This window comes from Calliphora vicina, chromosome 1 (assembly GCF_958450345.1).
Source record: "Calliphora vicina chromosome 1, idCalVici1.1, whole genome shotgun sequence".
Taxonomy (NCBI): Eukaryota; Metazoa; Arthropoda; class Insecta; order Diptera; family Calliphoridae; genus Calliphora; species Calliphora vicina.
Genome location: NC_088780.1, coordinates 158,616,211 through 158,641,682, shown reverse-complemented (window position 1 = coordinate 158,641,682; position 25,472 = coordinate 158,616,211). Strand labels below are relative to the sequence as shown.

The following is a 25,472-nucleotide window of genomic DNA, read 5'->3' as shown; positions in this document are numbered from 1 at the left end:
TTAACTCATTAAATGTAGATTTTAAAAAGAGATACTAAACAATAAACTGAACATTAATTATGTTGCTATTAATTCGTAAGAAGTTTCAGTTTTTAAGTAGAAATTTCATGTTATTGTTTTGACAATTAAAGTTAAACCTTTTTATTCGACATCTTAGAATACATACATACAAATGTATTCAAATACACTTACATTATACGAAAATTTATAGAACATCAATCTTAAATAATTTATAACTTTGTAAATAAGCGTTCAAACGAGAAAAATGGCTTCTGTGATCAATCAAGGTAAGGATAGGTTAAATTGCCAGCAGCCCCAAGAGTATATCACTTCGGCCAAAACTTAAGTCTAGTTGTGATACCCTATGCTTATAGCTCTATACATTATTTGGCCACACATGCTGTTGCTTTAATGAAAGGGTCAGTATTAGAGATATAAGTCTTGTCAATAAGTATTTATTGAGCAAACATTCTTCGTCTTTGGTCCCCAAATGTCGGACAATTACAGACACAGAAAAAACTATTTCTTAAACCGTTTCAATTCAAATGTTTGTCACATATTGAACTGGTTTCAATTATTTCGTAATTAAATCAAGTATTCATTTGCTCAAAAACAAAATTTCTTGATATTTTCTATTGAATTTTGAGTTTTGAATTTGATTATTTTGACAATTGAATATACAATTTTCGTTGTTGGTTGAATTTCAAATACAAAAATTATTGAATAGATAATTTTCGTAATTGAAAACACATTTTTGTTATTTTTTGTGTTTCAATTACGAAAATTATCTATTCAATAATTTTTGTATTTGAAATTCAACCAACAACGAAAATTGTATATTCAATTGTCAATTTTTTCTGTGGAGAAGATTGTTAGCAGTCTCCTACCCTTCTTCGTACTTGCAACTTCTACATGTGTTGTTGTATGATAGTCGGAGCCTTTGAGCATGTGCTCCGTGACCAATGACATGTAATGATCACTATAAGGTTCCATAAACAGATTTATCAGAATTCGCATCCTCTGCATATCAATATTAGGCCATATACAGTATTGGCCATAACTAAAGCACCCCCTCAATGATTTTTTTTCATATGGTATTTTTTTGTATAAAATAAAAGTTTTAAATATCTATTATGTATTATTTTAATTTGTTAATATGTTTAGTATTGATAAACAAATACTTTCAAAGTTAACCTTTCTATAAGAGGTAACTTAAAATCAAAAAATATTTTAAGGTAGAAAATCAAGGATATACTATAAAAAAAAATTTTAGTTAATTTTTTGTTGCAAATCCTTTGTTTTGGATGGCACAAGAACATCTCTTGGCATAGAAGATAATATGTTTTTATGGCGTTTTTCGATATTCCTTCCCAGACTATTTTAACGGCATGAAATAAATCGTGAAAATTTCCGATCCTTATTTCAACAATTTTCACGATTTATTTTCATATTAACAATGTGCCACAAGTTCTCAATAGGATTGAGATCGGGAGATTGACCAGGGCAATGAAGAACTTGAATCTTATTGCTGTGTAGCCAAGTCTTACAAACTTTGGAGGGGTGCTTAGGATCGTTATCCTGTTGGAAGATCCCTATAATTGGCATCTCTTCACTGGCATAAGGCAACATTACAGCTTTCAATACATCACGGTACATGAACCGATCCATAATCCCATAAATTTTATGATTTGGCCCAAATCCTTGACCAGAAAAGCAACCCCAGACCATTACATTGCCTCCTCCATGTTTAATTGTTCCTTTGCAATACTTAGGATTCAGTCTTCCTCCTTTTGGTCTGCGTACACGCCTTATTCCAGCGGAACTTTTTAAGTTGTATTTGGATTCGGCAGGGAACAGTACTGTCTTTAATTTTTGGACACTCCCTTCGATGTGGGCTTTGGCAAATTTCAGTCTAGCTTTCTTGTTCTTAGCTGATAGAAATGTTTTTTTGCTGGTCGTCAGCTGAATAATCGGGCTTCTACTACTCTTCTACGGATTGTTCTTTCTCTAACGCATAATCTTAAACTTGTTCCTACTTGAATAGCTGATGCTGTAGGATCTTTTTGTATTGCTCTTTTGATCAAGGAATCATAATATCGTGTTTTTTTTCGCGAACTACCTCCAGAATGCACCGGAGATTTTCGACCAGTCTTAAAAAATTTTGAAACGAGCCTGGAAATAACTGATCTGTTAATTGAATATTTTTTACTAAATTCATGTAGTGATAACCCCGTCTTCCAGTCTTCAATAACTTTAATTTTAAATTCACTGGAGTACTTGTTCCTTGTCATTGTTTTTTTTTCACAATACGTCTTCCTATATTTTTATCTTTTGGAATTTTTAAGTCCATTCATTGCGATTCTCGATAATTCACATTGCTAATATGCAGTACCGAGTCAAATTTTTAAACATCTTATAAGAGGGTGCTTTTGTTTTGTCCGTTGCGTTTTGAGTTTTTATATTATTTATCATTTTAAATTAATTTTTAATAAAATTATCTTTTACTAAATGAATATTAAATGAACATTAACAATATTAGTTAATAAAATATATACAAAATTCATCCCAAAAAAGCCGTTTTTATCAAAAAAATTATGATTTGAAAAAATCCATTGAGGGGGTGCTTTAGTTATGGCCAATACTGTATGTATATCTGGTCTCTATTTCTCCCATCTTTCATTGCCAATGAGATAAAGTTTAAGTGAAATTTGTTGTTTATACCTCGTAAGACAATATCACAACTAAATTCAATCAAATATAGGGTGATGCTGGCATTCACAAGTGCACCAATTCTGCAGTTTCCCTCAAAGTCTCCAAGTTCTGAAACCCATATAAAAGTAACTGACGAATGTATAACATGTTGATATTCTTGTCCAATATTCCTTGCTACTGAATTTGTTGCCCGCTGTTATTATAACCACAATTGACAGTCTAAAATTCAACTGGTCCGAGTAGATACCACATTCGACGCTTTCATGTGATCCTGATTCGTTAGTCAAAATATTTGGATTACATTGTCTGAAACGTGAGGTGCATTGTCACAGTCTGATCTCTCCAGTATGTTTGGCATTCATCGAGGATCCAAAATGGTTTAACCATAGTTTCTCTACCTTTATGGCAATTGTGCGATTTGTTTTGCTAAAATATTCTCCTCCAACTCTAACCACCAGTACACAGTGGGGCACAATAAAAATTTTTTGGAAATAAATCTGGCATTTCTAAACGGCTTGTCCGATCGGTATAAAATTTGACGTGGGTGTAGACAAGGAGTATTCGAGTTCAAGTTATTAAAATTTTTAAACACGTGCCATTTTGTTTCCCATCCGATTTCAAAGATTTTTATATTTTTAGAGAGCGCTAGGCTATTTTAGAGCATTTGTAGGACCCATTTTAATAACTTGAATGGATGGGAACAAAAAAATAGCACGTGTTTAAAAATTTTACATGTCGAAGGTACCCTACTTTAAGCCCACATAGTGCCGGCCCTGGAGCATTTCTAGGGCTCATTTTAATAACTTGAACTCGAATACTCCTTGTCTACGATTACGTCAAATTTTATCCCAATCGGACCTGCCGTTTAGAAATGCCAGATTTATTTCCAAAATTTTTGATTCTGCCCCACTGTGCAGTAGAATAGAATAGCTAGCATACGTTCCCCCGGTTAGTCCAGTTTCTAATTTACAGCAATATATTATTTTGAAGTCCAGTGTTGATGTTAAAATTGCATAGCAGTGGAGAAACTCCAAACAGTGACTTTGCAAATATTTAAAGTTCCTAGAGTAGATTAAATACGCTTGTAAAGGGTGTCTCAGTAAGAATGCACATGCTCCCATTAAGTATGGAAGCCATTACTTTTTTCATGAAAATTTCCATGAAATTTTCACAGAGATATGGCTGTATCTTACCGATGACGTGTTGGATCCCGTTTTGCTGAAATCACATGTCGACCAGATCCATGTCGTCCAGTTGAGGCCACAAAAACTCCGTTATCATGTTCCTGTAACGAATGCCGTTCACAGTCACTGCAATTTAGGCCACGAAAGTAAGGCCCATTTACGCGGCCGGGCCAAAATCTGCTGCGTAGTGCTTCGTGAAATTTTAAGTTGTTGAGAACCATGCCGAATTGATGTTTTTGGGTTTACGGCGACACTCTCGTTTACAACAGCAATGTTTTTAAGAGACCGACCGTTACGTTAATGCACAGGAATCTTACTGTCCATATCTGACCCAGTTTCTTAAAATTTGTTGATCACTCTTCGAATGGTTGACATAATAACTTTCCAAATTTTTATAATAAGTTTTCACAGTTATAACGCGTTGTTCTTTCGTAAAGCCCTCAATTTACGATCCACCTAACTAACAAAAATTACACTAAATTTATATAGTGCACTTTTACTGAGACACCCTTTAGTTTAAGAGTTTTCCTACAAGTGAAATGAGTACATGGTGTCAATAACTGATTCTAGTTTGACGTTGTTGAAGAGCACCAGAAATATATAGAGGATGTCTTTAGGGAAAACAGTATATATTCCTTATGGTTTCGATATCTTTATTTATGTCTAACTAATGAATGTAAGACTACTCTTCGTGTAGACATGTTGAGTACTTGTTCTGAGAGATGATCTAATTCATTTCAAAGTTTATGGTAGAAATGGTGAATACAACCTTGAATGCTGTCCATTTTGATGACAGACGCAACCAGGACCAATGAGCGATACGTACTAATGATATCCTGGAATAATACCATCATATATAGACAAGGAAACTTTTAATTGTGGTTTGATTAGGATATTTGAGATATCATATGCATCATCCTTATCTAGACTGAGATTCCAGTTCCTGGCAGCCTGTAAAATGTGAATCCATCAGTACTTCTAGGTTATTTTGACTTTTCGATGTGTAAGATCAATGCATTTCCCTAATCAATCATATTCGAGAAAAGCGCTTAAATCTGTGAAAACTCATAGTTCTCTCTAAAAAATATTTCTAATATGAAAAACTCAAAAAATCTTAAATTATCACACAAATTTCTGATCAAACAAGAAATGGGCTTTAGTCTGGAATCCCTTATATTTTCCAAATCAAAAATCAATTTATTCGAAAAAGGTCTTCAAATTATGATTACTCATATTTCTAATCATACATCGATCCTTAACCTGTGTGAGTCACATGTAATAAATTTTCATATTAGTGCATATGCACTAAATCGCTCTATATTAAGTAAATGACTCATATTTTGTTATTGTTTACGAATTTTACGTATTTTGTTTATTTCAGTATGTTTTATTTTTATTTTTATATTTAGCATCCACTTGTAAAACAAATATTAAAAATCTATCATATACATATGTATCTTATCTAGTTTTTTCACTCAAAGTTGAAGTAGTAGAACAATGACGGGCTTATTCAATGGAGGTAACCAGTACATTGAAATATATATTTGGTCGATTCACAAGGTCTCCTATCATGTCATATTGTCATAATGTTCTAATACTTCATAATGGTTTGAAAATATTGTTATTGCCTTTCAAGCAAAAAGATTTCCTAAAATAATATTACTCTGTATGTTATGTTTATAGTGTTAGCAGAGACCTGCGCCGAACGCCTAAGAGTCAGTTAAGCCGAGCTGCCGAGTCGTGAAATATTAGAACATTATGACAATATGACATAACTTGTGAATTGATCAATAGTGTAACCGATTGAAGCTGTATAAAAACACAATAAGATTTAAATAAATCTCAGAAGATGAGTTCAATATTTTGAACATTAGAAAATAGTATGAATTACTAACTGGTTTTGTTTGACTTTCTATTAGAATTGACGAATAAAATATTATTTTTCATTAGAATATATATTTTTTGAAAACGTATTGTAAAGTGTAAAGTGTTTTAAATTCGTTTAAGTCTCTTTTAGTTTTTGGCATAAACTATTTACTATTGTGGTATTGAACTCTAATAACAATGGCTTTTTCAACAATTTAATTTATTAATTGTTACTACTTCAGTGTTTTATATTTCTAATTGATTTCCTTATAGATAAGAAATCTTTAAATGTTTTTGTGCTTTAATAAAATATTTATTTATATTAATTGACAATACCGCCAGCATTATTTCTAAATGTAACGTGTAACGTTAAAGTCATAAAAATCCTAATTTTAATATTTATTAAAAAATAAAAATAAAAAAAATAAAAAATTAAAAAAATAAATAAATATTTTTTTTTTTAAATAGTGAGAATCTTTCAATATACATAAATAACAAAGCATTTTTCAAAAAAACAAAAAAAAAATAAATAAATAAAAATATTGTGTAGAATTAAAAAATATTCTTAAAACTTTAATTTAAACAATTTGTTGTAAATTAATTCAATTGCTTAAAACAATTAATTTTCCAGAAAATTAAAGTTTGTAAGTGTTCAAATAAAGCTAGTCAATATGGATGAGATTTCTATTTGGTGAGTTTTTCTATATTTTTTATATTGTAAATAGTAGCGTATTTGACTGGAATTGTCTACTTATTCTCCAGTATTAAAACATTTTAGGTCTTCTTCTTTTATATATATAATTATTCTGTACGTATGTTAGTAACTGAACTCCTCCTTAATGGTTGGGCCGATTTCGATGAAATTTTTTGTGTGTATTTGAGTAGTTCCCTGGATGGTTTAGATTTTGACAGAATTGAAAAGGTGCAATAGGCGTGGCACCTCCCATACGAAGTAAAAATTTATTAATAGCTACCGAGCATAGCCGGACGGACGGTCAGCTAGTTTATAATAAATTGTTAAATTTTATCACAGGTTTATAAAACAAATTATGGAGGATATAAATTTATTTTTTTTTGGAAAAATTGAACTTTTTTCCAAAATGGAAATTTTAAAATTTTTTTTTTTGCTCAAAAGAAAGCTTAGCTATTCCTCTAAGAGCTTTTTGGTCTCGTAATGGGATGTGAGTGGAATATTTATCAAGTAGTTCAAGTCATACAATTTTTATGTTAAAACCAGTGTTTAAAAAACTAGACTACAAGTAGCAGTAGCAACGAAAAAATACAAGTAGTCTAGTTAAAAAATTAATAAAAACTCGGAGTCAATAATTACTACTACTACAGCTACCTTCACATTTTGGTAGCAGTAGTTGTAGTAGTACTAATAAAAGAAAAATTTAAAAGTAGCAGAGTAATTTATTTTCTATTGCTACCTTAAAAAAGAAAAAGTTTTGATGTAGCAGTCATTAGTTTTTTATTAATTCTGCTACTTTTAAAATTAAGTAGTAATAGAAGTAGCAGTTGAGGTAGTAGAAGAAGTAGCAGTTGAAGTAGCAGTTGAAGTAGCAGCTAAGTAGCAGTTGAGGTAGCAATAAAATAAGTCAAAAATAAAAATCTTCAGCCAAAAAAGTATATTATGTGTTGTTGTGAATGTATATTTGTGTAAGTTGGTCGTGTTGTAAACAAAAGTTCGGCTTTTTTGTTATACACACAGAAAACACGATCTTTCTGTTAGCAACACGAACATCTGAGACGAATAAAAACGAATAATTCTTTCAAACTCTCTCAAAACAAAAACAACACACAGTGTTTAATTCTGTCAATTTTGGTATTATGACTGAAGATTTTCTTTTTTGACTACTTTTATTGCTACCTTAACTGCTGCATCAACTGCTACTTTACTGCTACCTTAAAAATTAAAACTCGATATAGAGTAGTAGCAATGATTTGTATTTTTATGCTACTCCATTTACAATTCATGTTTTATTACTACTGCTCTGTTAAGAGTTTTATATTTTGAAGGTAGCAGTAGTTTTAAAAAAACAAGAAAGCGAAAAAAGACAAATGCTACTGCTACCGCTACATACACTTTTTTGAAGCAGTAGTTGTAGCAACAGTTACAAATTTGTTAGTTAACGTAGCTTTTTAAACACTGGTTAAAACATTAATTTTGATACTATCCCACTCGCATCCCACTAAAATCAAAAATTGTATATCTTGAGTTACAAAACATTTATTTTGCTATATATCCCACTCGCATCCCACTAATCCACCTAATAGGTCTTAAAGGAATAGACTCAAACTTTCTTTTGAGCAAAAAAAAAAAATTTTTTGGTGGATTTTGCAAAATAAAAGTAAAAAATTGCGTGTTTTGAGTTACAAAACATTTATTTTGATAGATATCGAATTCGCATCCTACTAAGCGACCACATAGGTCTTCAAGGAAAATGTCTAAGCTTTATTTTAAGAAAAAAAAGGCCCATTTTGAAAAAAAAGTTCAAAAAGTGTTTTATTTCGGGAAAAAAAATATTAAAAATTTTGTCTTTTTTTTCGAAAGAATGAGGAAATATTTAGCTAAACTATTTGGAGCACATTTTGCTAAGAACAATAGGTAATAAGTTACATGGATGAGAAAAATAACATGTTTTGCCAAAATGTCAAATTTTGACCCCCTCTAACTCAGAGAGTTCTTGATCGATCTTGTTTGAAAATTGTGTCTGAATTACTATCCAATACTAACCTTGCACGGTGGTCAATTCCGGCCAAAAATCCATAACTTCTTTATTTCTTCATAAAAATGTTTGAAATTTGGTGTTTGTATTAAGAATAACATAACCGATCGATCGATAAATATTTCGATGTTCATATACAGGGTTTGGCCAAAAAGGCATGGACGTTCTAAAAGTATCAAAAAAATTTCATGTAAGTTGAAATTTTGTCCAAAAATAAAGAATAAAATATGTGATCGAAAAAAAAATTGGTCATTCAAATTTCGGATTACATATACAGGGTTTGGCCAAACAATCATGGACGTTTTAAAAGTATCGAACAAATTAGGTTATTCATATAAATGCCTGAAATTTAGTCCAAAAATGAAGAATAGCATAAGTGATTGAAAAAATGGTCGTACAAATTTCGGAATACATATACAGGGTTTGGCCAAACAATCATGGACGTTTTGAAAATATCGGAAAAGTTAGGTTATGGCTTCAATTAGGTTTATAATTAAAAATAACATACATAAATGATACATTGAACAAATTTCAACATACAAATACATGGTTTGGCCAAATCAGCATAGACGTAAATAACTCTCAATCTTACATAATTTTTGAAATTGACCAAAAAAATACAAACAAACAATGTATAAAATATGAAGGCACTGAAATCAGCTGAAATTTATAGTACTTACTCTTAATACTTTACAGTATTATATGTAATTTACACTTAACCACTAATAGCCTCTTTTAATTTGTTCTGGCCTTTCAAACTTTTTTTTATTTAGTTTCTATAGATTTAAAACTAGTTCCTAATCACTTTACTTTTATATAAAAGAACACGGAAAAACTCGGTAATATCTACGTGGAATGGTTAACTGCTAACTATTTTATAAAAACATGTGCTAATTTGCAAAAAAAAAACTTTTAAGAAAAAAGCACAGGCTACTTCGATTCGAAAGTAAAAAATCACATTTTTCTAATATTAAAATGACAAGAAAAAATCTTTGACTTTACAGCATTATAAATAACCATATAGTTACTTTATAGCCAAAACAATAATAATACTGTAAATTCTGAAGTGTTAAGAAAAATTTACCATCAAAATTTTATAAAAATTAAAAAAAAACAAAAAAAAAAACATTTTTGGCCGAAATTTACCATCGTGCCTTGGTGTAAATTTCATCCCGATCGGAAGACATCGATTTTAAAAGTTGGTTCACTGGACATGAAATTTCACATATATATTCTGGAATTTTTTTTTCACCAAAAGTTCTTTTTTCGCAAAATATTAAAAAAAAATTAAAAAAACAATTCGAAAAAATTTTGTTTCCAAAAAACGAAAAAATGAACTTTGGAGTAAAAAATTTTGTTTCCCTAAAAATATTTAAAATTTTTATTTTGAACTATAATTTTGTGATATAAGATTCGGCACAACCGAATATTCTCTTACTTGTTTATCTATACAAAATTTACCAATTACTTTTATATTACCTAGAACAGGATCGATATTTTATTTGTTCCATTGAAAATTTGTCTATAATTTTTCATAGCAAATGCATCGAAAAAATTGCATTTCGCAGGAAATGCATCCATAACTATTATATATACATTAACTATTATATTCATAATTGATCGAAAAGCTTCTCGCTTAAACTCATCTTAGCAATATACTAGAGATAAACAAGTACTAAAATATTCGATGCAATATTACTTTATAACCAAATAAAGTAATATTGTATCAAAACGATTCTCAAATCATGTTTAATTTCTGATTTTATACACTAATTGGCTTCCTACAATACCCTAATTAAATAAAAATATTGTTTCCTAATAGAAAATTTAATTCAAATAATGATGTAAACATAGCTATATTACGACATATTCTGATGTATAAGGAAATCAGACGATTTTACCAGGAAGTCAGCATGGTCGGCTGGGTATTTATCTAAATGAATTTCATAATTGTAAAACCAATATATGTCAATATTATCATTCCAAGTTTTTACACACATGTTAACTATTTTGTATTATAATTGCATTAAATATTTTATAATCTTTTATATTTGCATTATATTGTTCTTTAATAACTGTAAATTTAATTTTCGCTTAAATTGATTATTTTTATTTTATTATTTCAATTAACAAAACTTCGATCCATATTTCATGGCAAATTCAAAAAACCCCCAATAAAATCAAAACACTAGAGTACAGTAGTACAGTAATTAAAACAAAAATAAAATTAAAAAAAAACAAAAACAAAACAAAAACGCACCGCTGCTCGGTCAGCACCTGTTAATGACATCAAAACAACGGCAGTAACCTCCAGAGTCAATAATTACAGTGATTGCACAAAAATTCGCTTGAAAATTATAAACATCGAAAAATCAATATTACAACAACTATTAAAGTAAAGTAATATAGTAATAATAATAACAATAACAGCAACAACAACAGCAGCAATAAGAAACTGATATTTGATTGACCACTTAAAACTTAAGACTTCTTTAATGGAATTCTGGCAAAAACAACTTGTTATTTTACAATATTTTTTTTTTACGTATTTTTATACACGTACATAATGTAAACGTGTAAATAAGATTGCCAGATGTATTACAAAGAAAACTTTGCTTTTTTATTGTTTTAAATATGCTTTTTAAAGGGTGTAAAAAAACGCGGAAGTTTATTTTTTTAATTTTTAGTTTTTATTTTGAAACATTTGTACAATATAAATTTAATCGATGGAAACTAATATTATTCGGACGGGGCAGGGTCTGTACTATAAAGTTGATAAGGCAAAACTTTCCAACCACTTCTTTCTAAATAGTTTTTAACAGGTATTGTAACATGCGGCCGAGCGTTGTCATGATGAATTATTACGATTTCATGTCTGGCTGCATATTCTGGTCGTTTTTCGTCCAATGCTCGCTTCAAACCAATTAGTTCCCTGTGATGGTTTGGTCCGATTTCAGCAGCTCATAATAGATAGCACCCTTTTGCTCCCACCGTCGATTCGGCTGGGTGACCTGCCTTCACGATCTCTTACGCTTCGGCTTATCGTCATGGATCCATTTTTCATCGCAAGTAATGATTCGGTGCCAAAATGATTTCCTTTAATAGAGTTCAAGCTGAATTTCAGACATACAAAATCGTCTTTCAAGGTCTCTCAGCTTCAATTCGTATGGTACCCAATTTCCCTGCTTTTTGATGAATCCTGATGCTCGTTAACATTTTGAAATTGATTGAGTAGCTCCCAATGATTTTGCAAGCTCTTGTTGAGTTTGATAACAATCTAAATGTAGTAATAACTCCAAGTCTTGGTGTTCAAACTTTTTTGGCTGGTCTGGGCAATCTTTGTCTTCCTTGTCAAAGTCTCCACTTCCGAACAGCATAAACCATCTCTCGCACCTTGAAACTGATGAAACACATTCACCATAAGCTTCGGTGAGCTATGGGTATGCTTCAGTTGCACATTTTTTCATATTAAAGAAGTAAAGCAAAACTTCGCGAATATGACTCTTTGTTGGCAAACAATTTTACATTTTCGAAGCAAAAAAAACGTTGCTTAATGTTCAATAACTAAGTGAGAATAAATGACAGATGTGTACCATTTAAAATGACATACATATAAGTTATTAAAAACAAAAACTGCGTTAAAAAGATACGATATCTATTGTACATCAGAGCTGTAAATGAATCATTCATTTTTGAATTAATTCGCGAATCATTCACACAAAAAATTAATTGAATGAAATTTGAATCAATTCAAATGAATTAGGCAGAAATAAGTTGCAATTCATTTCCAATTCATTTGAATTGATTTTGAATTAATTCAAATGAATTAGATAAAAGAATTTGGAATTCAAATTAATGAATCAAAAATGAGTTGCAATCAATCAAATTCAAGAGCAAATCTATAGGGGGAATGAAAAATGTCTCCTACCAAAATGAAAATATCCAGTACAAAAATTGGAAAGCCTTGTCATGTATCCGCGCCTGATCAATGTTTGGAGTTTGTTTCTTCAAGAAGAACTGATTTTTATTTTGAAATACGCTGAACGACAAAACACGTTTAATTCAATAACTAAGTGAGAATAAATGACAGATGTGTACCCTTCAAAATGCCATACATATAAGTTATTAAAAACAAAAACTGCGTTAAAAACGAATTTAGCTAATACATAATGAATTAAAATAAAAAAAGAATGATTCATTTACAGCTCTGTTGTAAATCTTGCATTTTTAAATCAGTATTTATTTTTTGTGAGATGATTTCATACTTGGAGTTAAATCGCTTTCCGCCGAGATATTTCTTCAGGTTTGGAATTATGAAATAGTCACTCGTGACTAAATCCAGCATTTCGTAGCCTAATTCATGGATTTTTGTCATGCAAACTGCAACCGAGTGTGAGCAAACGCGGCCATCTCAAAGAGAGCTTTCTCACACCCAAGTGATCATTCCAAAATTGAAACCACTGAGCCATGTGAGATGCCTATGGCTTCCACAATCTCTCGCCCTTTCAATCTCCGATCGGCCAACACCATATCATGATTTTTTTGCACAAGTCTTAATTTAAAAATTGAAAAATTCAAAAAATATTGGGGCCTTACTTTGAGCCGCTATCAGCCGACAAAAACGGCGGCGCACAATCTGTAACTTCTAAACCCTTACGTCGATTTGAATGAAATTTCACATGCGCAAAGAGGAAGTGTAGTCGAGTTTAAGTTTTGAATAGTGTTTATAAAAAACCGACTTTTTAAAAAACCGGTTTGTCGGTTAACCGAAAATTGGGCTTTTTTAGAAAACCGGTTTTTCGGTTAACCGACATCGAAAAAACCGGTTAAACCGGTTAACCGTCATATATATGTAGAAAACATAAAATGTCCAATAAAGTATATACAGCTTTAAAATTTGTAGTTTTTAGTAGTCAGGAATGGTTAATATTAAATACCTATGAATATACAAAAGTGCTAAGTCCATTTTATTTTGTAAAAATTTCAAAATTATTATCTCAGTCAAATGGAATTGAGTATAAATATGTATGTTAATAAATATATAATATACTTGTTTTAATTATTGGTTTATTCATTAAATTTTTCTGATATGGAACAGAAAATGTAGCAAGTCCCAAAAAAGGACCTATAAGATGCAAACGCATAAATCATACCAAATAATTAATAAAACTCCATTATCAGATTTCAAAATATTTCAAATTATGGATTTTGGAACGTTATTTCTGAAAAGGACTTTGTACACTAAGCTAACGAAATGAATAATAAAATAAAATTTTAAGAACAAAACACACTAATGAAGTCAAATTGATTGATAGAAGGTATGCACATCAAATTCAACTTGACGTTTGGTAAAATCATCACTAAGTTTATAATGAATCATTATTAAGATTTTTATAGTTTGATTATGCAATTTATTCTGAAAAAGTTTTTAAGTAAACTCATCGTCCTCTACTATTTAGAATCATTGTAATTCTTAAAAATATCAATCTAAATAGGTTTATATTGTAAATCAGCAGTTTAGGTTTCAAATCAGACCAATAATGTTTGTACAATGAATATAAAAAATGCACAAAACCATGAGATTTCTTTATTTTAAACCTAAATTTTAAAAACCGGTTAACCGAGTGATAAAAACCGGTTAACCGAAAATCAACATTTTAAATTAACCGGTTCGCAAAAAACCGAGATTTCAAAGAAAAACCGGTTTTTCGGTTAACCGGTTAACCGGTTTATAAACACTAGTTTTGAATTTGGACCTCAAGACCCCACCAGGAGCGGGACCAGGGGTTCCCAAAGTAGAACACCTAGGGTATGTTCAATTTTTAAAATGATCCTATTTATTCGTTTGTGTTCCAATTTAGAAAAATTACACATATATAATCTCCTCGTCGAACACTACATAAAACCTCGTCGTAGCTATCAATTATCTCTTATAGCTTAGGAGATATTCGCATTTGAAAATTTAATTTTCAACATTTTTACCCACCCTATTCCAGTTTTTTGGTGACCGCGGTTCCAAATATTCCCCGATTTTACCCATTTTTCTTTTATAGGATTAACAATAGATCTATTATATATCAAATAAAGAAAGAATTATGGCTGAGTCCAAAGTAACATGCATTTGAATTTAAAAAAAATTAAAAAAGGCGATTTTTCGCAATTTTTTTCGGAAAAAAGTACTTTTATTCTTTTTAAGTTATCTAAAAATTTTCTTAGAGGATGTATAATGAATTTGTACTTTTTGAAAAGCTAACTTTACGTCAAATATTTAAAATGAAAATAATTTTTGATACCAATGGGATCAGGTCCATTAAAAAAATACCTATTTTTTATGTAAAATTCAACTTTAGGGCAAAAATTCTCAAATCGCATACTCGATATCAAAATATAGTAACCTATTTTAGATGGCCCAATAAGTTCTTAATTATTTTGAAAAGGGTTCCGATAACCCCGCCCCTATTATGGATATTATAGCCAAAAAACGAAAAAATCCAATTTTTTGGGAATACTTGATAACAAATTTCAAAATTTGTTTCTATTTTTCCATTTTAAATAGAAAAATCTACATAACTGTGAAATTTCATTAAAAAATATTCATAAATAAAAATTTTATTTCAATTTGAAAAATTTGTATCTATGCAAAATTCAATAAAAAGCATTTTTTGTTATATTTTTAAAAAAAGTATTCCATGAATTTTTTAATTGTCAAAAGCTATATACATTTTTGAAAAGTAGACAAAATCCTCTATCCATTGATATATAACATGTCTACCTTATGTTTTTTACGTGTCAAATAAATTAGGGAAAACTAAACAACTCGCTGAGAATTTACCTAGCACTGTTATTTACATTCATAAAAATGTTTCCATTAAAACCATTGTATATTGAACCAGCCCTGGTACTTTCCAAAATAAACTAGCAAAATCATTTATTACTTATTTACAAAATTTAATTTTCAATTTCTAGTTTATTGAGATTATTTTTGAAATCTTGCCATGAAATGACTAAATCATCTGGTAACTACTTATGTGTAGTCGTCATTTTAAAATCGACTAGCAAAAGGTGAAGTAGTCACAGTTCATTACAAACCATAAAAATATTCGTTGTTGTTGCTTCAGTGATAATTTTATTTATTTTTATATATTTTTTTTTAATTTAATAACAATAATAGCAACAAAAACAATATGAATAAAAAAGCTCTTTTGTCTTCTTTTTCTTTAAACAAAATTGTGTGTGCGAGTTTTGGTGTATAAGATTTCATCAGACTTTAGGCATTGAAAAAAAGTTTCAAGTTCAGTCACTAATTTAGTAAAAAAAAAAAAAGATTTAACATTAATTTATTCTGCAGCTGAGTAAAAAAAACAGAAATACACAAACACAAATAAACAACAACACAGAACTGTGAAATGAACCTCAACTGAACTGATTCAACTGAGTGCAGTTTGTGTAAAAGATATTGAAAATTGTTGGTTTAACTTTCAAACAAAACCGACCAATTTACACACAAATGTTTTTTTTCTCTCTCTTATGATTAATATTTATTTGTGTCACTAAATGTTTGACATTTTTGGTAAATACGAGTACTAAATTTACCTGCACACATGCGTTTCATGGGGGCCCCTTTTTGTTGGTACTTTTTTTTTGTATTATTATTATTTATGGCTGTAAGTACGAGTTGTATGCAATGTGGAACAAAAATCATATTAATCATTTTTAAGTTGGTTTTTGTGTTTTGGTTATTGGTATTAAGCAAAGGTGTGAATGTGATTTTAAGAGATGTGATGTGAAATTTTGTTTTGACATTGACGTTTTATGAGGCAAAATGTCATACACACTCTCGGAAATCTATTGTTTATGTTAAATCATTGTTTTGATGCCTATTAGGTTTTAATAATTTACTAATTTGTGTAATTAATTGGACAAATAAGAGATTTTTTTCTTTTATTTATTACACTGTGCAACAAATGAAGAGTTTTGGAAAAACACACGTTCATGACAGTATACATAGGTTCGACTCTACTACCAAGGGTAGTAAAACCCTAAACTCAGTTTGGCGATTTTGGATTTAGTCGCTTTTCATTGCTTATTTTGATATGAAAGTTTATAAAACTTTATACCAACATATATAGGAAATTTAGAAATAAAACATTATTTTAATTATTCAAATCGGATTAAAATTGTTAAAAGTTATTCAACTTTTAATTAACACCATTTTTAGTATTTTCTCCCCCAGCGCATATGAATAAAAAAACACAAAAAACTGTAGAAAAAAAAATATTTGTAAAATTTTGAATTTAAAAAGGTAAATTTTTTCGAACTTTTTTCAAAAAAGTTTAATAACTTTTGCAAATATAAACCGATTTTAACAAGTAATATCTCATTTTTTCGCATATAAAGTTGTCTTTAAAATAGGTTTTTATAGAAAAAATTAAAATAACTATTATTGAATTTGAAAAATTATTAAAAAAAATAAAAAATAAACCGAAACTTTTTATAAAAACTTACGCAAGCTTAATTCTTTGTCTATCCATAATTGTTTAAAATTTTGAAATTGGTCTAAAAATGTGTGAGTTAGAGGTACTAAAGTACTACGACCTACCCTAAAACAGTTTATTTCAAAATATCTCAAAATTTTGAGGGCGTTTCAAAATCTTTGAAAACGGTTTTAGGCGTTTTCGCTTTTCAAGTTCTGACAAAAAGTGCAATTTTGTAGCAGAGTGTTATATATGGCAATCAATTTTGTTTCAATTTTTTGCCAAAAATAGAGGGGAAGTTTTTAACCCCTCTCCCTTTCATACATAGTAGAAGAATTCATTTTATTTAAATTTCAATGTAAAACCCCTATTCGTTTACCCACCATAAAATATTATTGGGTGTATGACTTAAAAATGCGTAATTTTTTTAAATTTTAATTTATATTTTGAAACATTTGTTCAATATAAATTAATTTCAAGTATTGCTCATTGCACAGTGGTTTAGAAATAATTCAGTATCTCGCGAACTATTGGGGATATTGTTACGAAATTTCACAGGGTTGGAGTTGAGGTGTTTTTGAGTTGATTTACTTTGTTCATCCTCCTAGCGCTAATGGGGGCTACGCCCTCAAAGTGGGTCATCTTGGGTCTCAATTTTTTTTTTTAAAAACTCGCCAAAAATCCATTTATGATCCAATGAGCTGAAGTTTTAAATATAAATAGGACTTAAAATATCTACTAAAACTACGCTTACATATGTAGGTTATCTCTATTAGTTTTTAAACTAGCTCGAACTTTTTATATATTTGACTTTTTGGCGATTTTTCTTAAAACATTTGAGATTCGAGGTGACCAACATTGAGGGGTTACGCAAATCAACTCGAAAGCACATCTGGTCCAACCATGAGAAATATCTCCAACAGTTCCCGAGATACTGAATTATTTCTAAACCACTGTGCAATGGGCAATACTTCAAATGAATTTATATTGAACAAATGTTTCAAAATATAAATTAAAATTTAAAAAAATTACGCATTTTTAAGTCATACACCCATTAATATTTTTTGGTGGTTTTACATTGAAATTTAAATAAAATGAATTCTTCTACTAAGTATGAAAGAGAGACGGGTTAAAAACTTCCCCTCTATTTTTGGCATTGTGCATTGTTAGCTATGACCTTTTCCCATCTTTCTGGCAACATATGGATTCCGAGCTAAAATAACTGATCATCTTTTGAGGCCAAAAACGAATCAAGCCAATTTCGTATACTCTGTTTCAAAGAGAAGTGTATTCCAGAGAGAGCATTCCGCACAAATAGTAGTTGGATGGGGCAAGATCTGGACTATAAGACGGGTGAGGCAAAACTTCCCAACCACTTCATTCTAAATAGTTTTTAACAGGTATTGGCGATTTTCGGCCAATGTTCGCTTCAAACGAATCCATGTGATGGTCTGTCAAAATTTTAGCAGCCATAATTATGACCCTTTTGCTCGCACCAAATTCAGAGCATTACTTTAGCGCCATAGATATTCGGCTTTGGTGTCGATTCGGCTGATTGGCCAAGCTTCACATACGATTTCTTATGCTAAGGGTTATCGTAATGGATACATTTTTTATCGCAAGTAATGATTCGGTGGAAAAATTAATTTCTTTTATAGCGTTTTCTTTCAAGGTCTATCGGCTTCAATTTGTATGGTACCCAATTTCCCAGCTTTTCGATGAATCGATTATTTTACAACAAATTAGCTTTTTCAAAGCTCCTAATGAAAACTTTTAATCATAATCATCCTAATCCTTCCATACCTGGTTAAACGAAGCGGTTTTTCGGTTCTAGTGAAATTATTCAGGTCGCTAACAAAAATTGAACTTCTTCTATAATTGTAAGTACATACAAGCAATTTCAATTATTTACTCGCCACGCCTACTTGCGAGTGGTTGTGGCTTGAAATTTTCAAATACTTTTGCTTATATCTCGGATGCTAAGTTGTTTATATGTCCAATATGTCAACTGAAAGATATTTCAACGAATTGTAACGCAATTAACCCTCTAACCCGTAATAGGGCCTAAAGGCATGTATTACTAAACACCAATTATCTTAAAAATAAATTATAATTTTTATACCTTTCACTATCGTGAGAAGGGTATATATAAGTTTGTCATTCCGTTTGTAATGACAAATTTGCGACCCCACAAAGTATATATATTGGATCGTTATAGATAGCGAAGTCGATTTAGCCATGTCCGTCTGTCCGTCTGTATGTTGATTTCAACTTTCCGTAGCCCCCAAATAACTTACATACATGATTCATACATCAATATGTCAGGAATTCTTCCAAATCGGTTGATATTTAAAATCGATAAAATCGACCCAAAAATGGCTTAGATATAAGGAAAAACCGGGACAATCTAGATTTTTGATCTATATCTGGATTACTAAGTCAATATAGATAATATGGATATCTAATGATAGATATTTGAAAGTCCTTTGCAACGATGTATATAAGGCTATAGTAAGTTGGACCTACAATGGGCCAAAATCGGGAAAAATATTTTTTAACCCGAAGTTTTTTATATCAAAAAATTTTTTTTTTCATAAATTCTTTTTCCCAAAAAAAATTTTTTTAAAAATTAAAAAAAAATTGAAAACAACAAAAAATAATTTAAAAAAAAAAATTTTAAAGAAAAAAATTTAATTTTTTTTAACTTTTTTAACAACAATTTAAAAAAAAAATTTAAAAAAAATTTTAAAAACAATTTAAAAAAAAATTTAAAAACTATTTTTAAAGAAAAAACTTAAAAAAAATTTTTAAAGAAAAACAATTTAATTTTGTTTAAATAAAAATATTTTTAAGTATAATTTGGTGAAGTGTATAAAAGATTCGGCACAGCCGAATATAGCATTCTTACTTTTTTTTTAATTTAACTGTGACTTTCGAAATGCATTCTGACTATAAGTTTTTGTTCTGTCAGCTATTTTGTGAGTGATGTCATAATTTTAGCACGTGAAATTTTGTGTACGATTTTTTTTTTTTTAATCAAAGTCTTCCGATCTATTCGAAATATTTTTTATTAGTTCTTTTTCATTAGTTTTTCGATAAAATCGTTTTAAAATTTTTTTTAACTCCTATACCGACAACAATGCCTTGAGGGACTCTTCACCTTTTTGCACCTGGTTCCTAAACTTAATTTGCAAATTAGTTGCTGATGGCTTTTCTGAGTTTATTGGGTCATAATTACCCTAAAAAAAATATTCGACCACTTCTTTTTTTAGCTTTCTAAAGTTTGCGGGTTAGAAGGTTAAGGTTAAATTTGGCCTTCTTCAGGAAACATATTTTGTTATCCGACTTTTTGAAGAAAATCTTAAATGTAGAAAAAACATTAGTAAATATGTGCTCAAATTTCAAAGATATTTTCATATAAAATCAGGGTCACAAAAGAACGGTATCCTTTTTTTTACAAATACAGTTTTTTCTATTCTATAAATTTTTTCTCTCATTTGGTTGCGTTCGTTCCACTGTACCCTGTCGTACTTACTCAATTGCTAGCGTTTATCACAAATTTTCTTTATACATTTTATTATCGTACTGAAAACAAACAAAAAACAAAAAAAAACATTTAATGCGCTCTTGAAATCATTCTTAATTTCATGTAATTACCTGTTATTACACTTCAATTATCCATAAACAGCAACAGCAGATTAAGTAATTTAATTGAAATGAAAGGCCTAAATGAAAACAGCAAACAGCTAAATACAGCTTAAACTGCATTATTTTCTCACAGAAAATAGTAGAAATGAATTTAAAAAAAAACAAACTATAAATTCACGACTGGGTAAAACAAAAATTATAACTCATGAGTCATGACTCATAGTTGAGTTGTACTTTTATCTACACATTACTGGGTCACTCATTCACAGATTGACCGACATTGATACGCAATCTTTGTTAAAGGAAAAATCTCACACATTTACTTAACTGAGATAAAATTTAGGAAAAACAACAAAAATTCCCATAATTACAAACACTTTATTTTGTGTAAACCAAAATTATGCATCTCTTGAAACCAACTTGTAACCAAAGACTCATCTTGTTGAATAAAAAAAAAAATCATAAAAATAAAATTGGATTGCCAAATGCTTTTTGGTTTTTTTTTAGGCCAAACATGAAATATCTCAACAACGACCGTTCACAGTAAACAAATACTCTATTTGTTAAAAACTCAAAATAAAAAAAAAAAATAGAAAAATATTATTGTTGTGATTTGAAAATGTTGGTAAAATGTTAAATATGCTAACTTGATGCGTTTATTTAGTTTATTGGCCTGCCCAAATATAAACTCTAATGCGCTAAATACACTGAATCAAACAAAACTAAATAAAAAAAGTTGCGTCAGCGCCTACGAACGATCAAGCAAACGATTCAATGCTGTGACCAAATGTAAAATCAAATTTTATTTTTATTATTTTTACACATAAAAGACAAAGACAAAAACTAACAAATATACATTTTACACAAAAATAAAAAATAAAGTTAAATCGTTTTAATAAGAGTTGAGACAGTGAGTGTAATTTTATTTCACTCACGATCATGAGATACATATTTTAAAATTAGCTGGTGATCGCCTGTAATATAAACAATTTCACTTTATAACTTACATTTACTCATAAAATTTGGAATTCCTTTTTAGTAGAGACCGATCGAAACCGTTTTTTGGTCAGGCGGACAAGAAATGAACCTAATTTCAAATGTGCTATAAATTTCCGTAAGAAATTGTTTTATTGATTCGTTTTTTCATGTTGAACTGAACAGTTTTTTAGAGGGAAAAGTTTTATATAGTATGATTAGAAATTTTCCAATAAAATACACGTTTTTTTATTCTATTTATGGAGTATAACTCAAAAATGAAAATTTTGTTTCTTCAAATTTTTAGCTTTTGTACAATACATATAAAACATTTGTACAATATTGTTACGTTTTAACCTTTTCAAAACGTTTGGTTTATTTCCTTTAAATAAACCGGATACTTTTGATTGCAAATAAAAGCCGTTTAGTAGTTTGAAAATGGTAACAATTCTTTATTTATTCAAATGTACAACAACAGAATTAAATAGTCACTCAATGTTTTTTATACACGTTTGTAAATTCGCAGAAATACAGACACAATTTACAATGTACACGAATTTACTTGAAAAACACAACACACTTTAAGGCACTCAGTTGATGTTTATTCGAAAAGCGTCTCTGATCAACTGACTCACGACTGCAACCTCTGCCACTATTTATAACACTGCCATCTGCACTCTAGATTGTTCTTTAACTGCCAAAATTCGAATATACTAGATCTTACTAATACATACGCCATCTGTGGTGTACCTTCTACGACCAAATCAACTGAAAGCTTTTATTTAATAATGCCCACAGATATGTTACAGTTTGCTATTACAGCACTGTAACAATTCTTTATTTATTCAAATGTACAACAACAGAATTAAATAGTCACTCAATGTTTTTTATACACCTTTATAAATTCGCAGAAATACAGACACAATTTACAATGTACACGAATTTACTTGAAAAACACAACACACTTTAAGGCACTCAGTTGATGTTTATTCGAAAAGCGTCTCTGATCAACTGACTCACGACTGCAACCTCTGCCACTATTTATAACACTGGCATCTGCACTCTAGATTGTTCTTTAACTGTCAAAATTCGAATATTCTAGATCTTACTAATACATATGCCATCTGTGGTGTACTTTCTACAATGTTCTTTAACTGAATATTCGAATTCGAATACAGCGTTGCCAACTTACGATCAAATCAACTGAAAGCTTTTATTTAATAATGCCCACAGATATGTTACAGTTTGCTATTACAGCACTGTTATTTGAAAGCATTATGCTACTTTTAAATCAGCCCTTAAAATCGTTATATTTGAATTCAAGTACAATTTCGTAACAATATAAATTAATTCAAAGTATTGGCCATTGTTAGCTATGACCTTTTCCCACCGTTCTGGTTAGAAATGCTTATCTTTTTAGGCCAAGAACGAATCAAGCCAATTTAGGATACTCTGTTCTGAAGCGGTGAAGCGTATACCAGATACCACTTCATTCTAAATAGTTTTTAACAGGTATTGCATAAGGTCGCCGAGCATTGTCATGATGGAATATTACGGTTTTTCGGCTTCAAACGAATCATTTGCGTTTGGTATATGTTCCATGTGATGATCTGGCCACAGCTCATAATGGATAGAACCCTTTTGCTCCCACCAAATACAGAGCATTACCTTAGCATCATGGATATTTGGCTTTGGTGTCGGCTTCACATGCGGTCTCTTACGCTTCGGGTTATCGTAATGGATCCATTTTTAATCGAAAGTAGTGATTCGGTGAAAAAATTATTTTCTGCATTACGAAAATGCAAAATCGTCATTCAAGGTCTCGGCTTCAATACGAATGGTACCCAATTTCCCTGCTTTTGGATGAATCCCGTTGCTTGCAAACATTTTGAAATTGCTGCTTGAATAGATCCCAATGATTTTGCAAACACTTGATAAGTTTTACAACAATCTTCATGAGGTAAAGCTGGTCTTGGCTGGCCTGGGCGATCTTTGTCTTCCGGATCAAAATCAAAACTTCTAAACCGAACCAACCTTTGCTCGTACATTGAAACCGATGGAACACATTTACCATAGGCTTTGGTGAGCAATCGGTGTGCGTCACTTTTTTCAAATTAAATAAGTAAAGCAAAACTTCCCGCATATGACGATTAGTTGGTACCAAATTCAACATTTTCGAAGCATGAAAAAACTTTGTTGTTTACACTATAATGGGTAGCTATCTATTGTAAATCATGCTTTTTGAATTCTCCAAATAGCCTTTAAAATTCCATAATCTATATTTTTTTTGCTTGATTAAAGTTTCGAATACTGGTATTAGGCCGTTATTTTGTTTAATCCGAAACTGAATATTCGGTACTCGTACTCTTCTTTTTAGTGGAAATCAAAAATCGGTTCTTAAATAGTTGGGTTATAATCAAAAAACCACGACTGCTTAGATTTTTTTGGTTAAAATAAGTTTGTGGTTTCATTATATCAGATATATTGATGTGAATTGGGATATAAGCAGGAAATCAAAGAGGCTCCATGCATTCCAACTTTCAACTTCTCCACAACAGGCCCAAGCTTCATGTGAATTCAATTATCCTCTTTAATGAAAGGCCAAAAACATCAATAGAGGCCAGTTGTCCCTAAATTATTATGAATTAATTGATCTGTCAAACTGCATTGTTAGTTTTTTTCATTTTCATAAAAGTTTTAAAAGTTATAAAGCGTTATTTATAAAATTTATGGAAAATTTACGAAAAATTGTAATGAAGGTCACCTTAATGAACCAATTCATTGCAAAAACTAATAGTTTTTGCACACAAAAATAAAGCTTGGACATTCTTCTTTTAAAATGTTTCCTCAAAAGTAAAGAAAATCGTTGGTATTTTTGACAACGTTATGAAGAAAACTCAAAAAAAAGGCTGACAAACCCGATTTGAGCAACCTCTAAATCTCTTCCGAAAAATCTGATAAAAATCTCAAAAATACTTTACCCAATAAGCTTTCAAAGTATGCTTGAGCCACACCAAAATTTTTTTGGGACACACTAATGGACACCCAACAAGCAGGGATGCTAGGTACTTTTTATCGCTGTCCCAAACCAAAATTAAAAATATCACCAAAAATCCCCAAATATAGTTTTTCTTGAAATTTTCACAAAAACTAAACTTCATATTAAATTAATCGGTCAATAACCGATCAAATAAGTTGCTATAATATTAAAAATGTTCCTTCGAACCCAAAATTCTTATGAAATAGTCAAAGTTCTTTTAAAAATATTCATTTCAGTTGGTTGAACATTTTTTTCCCATTACATCTCGTAACACATCGTTTCAAATCTTGTGTAAAATTAGTAGTGGTATCTTTTTTAACAAATGATTTAGTCGAATAATTATAAATTTACAGCCATATGCATAAACATTTACAAAAGGTTTATAAACCAATTATAGGAAAATTTTCATAAAGTTGTATTCATAAACGATTAATAGCTTAAAATACCTTTGATAAACAATTGTTAAATGTAAAAATTTTATAATTTTTAAACCTACTTTAAGGAATTCTTTTTACTTTTTATCTTAAAAAAGAGGATTTTAAAGATAAATTTGGAATAGTAGACGATACTATTGCAATTGCTAAACACAATTTCCACTCCGCTGGCGATTAAGTTCCATTTTAATAGTATATGATTTTGTTTGATATTCCTCCGGCAGTGAACTATATGAGGTTCACAAGTGAGTTTGATTGGCATTTTTGTTATTTACTTTTAACCTGCAACGCCATATAGTAATAAAATGTGTAAACATTGTGTAAGAAGGTCCACAGAATCTAATATACCCACTCTGGAATTAAAACTATGTGTTTCCACATAGAAATTCATTAAATTTTGTTAAAATTTA

At 30.0% G+C, this 25,472-nt stretch overlaps 2 protein-coding genes across 3 annotated transcripts in view; one reads left to right on the top strand and one right to left on the bottom strand.

The window, feature by feature from the left end:
• The window catches only part of Map205 (Microtubule-associated protein 205), a 395,519-nt gene extending 380,834 nt beyond the window's left edge, over positions 1 to 14,685 (bottom strand). The window contains exon 1 of the mRNA XM_065516395.1: positions 14,672 to 14,685. The gene's annotated coding sequence lies outside the window, so the exon portion shown is untranslated. The remainder of the gene's footprint in view (positions 1 to 14,671) is intronic.
• The window catches only part of snu (snustorr), a 121,874-nt gene continuing 102,548 nt past the window's right edge, over positions 6,147 to 25,472 (top strand). Inside the window, exon 1 of one of the 2 annotated variants that reach the window (XM_065516396.1) lies at positions 6,147 to 6,453. In XM_065516396.1, the coding sequence (XP_065372468.1) occupies positions 6,434 to 6,453 (20 nt within the window). In that variant the 5' untranslated portion in view covers positions 6,147 to 6,433. The remainder of the gene's footprint in view (positions 6,454 to 25,472) is intronic. The other variant, XM_065516399.1, reaches the window with a different exon arrangement.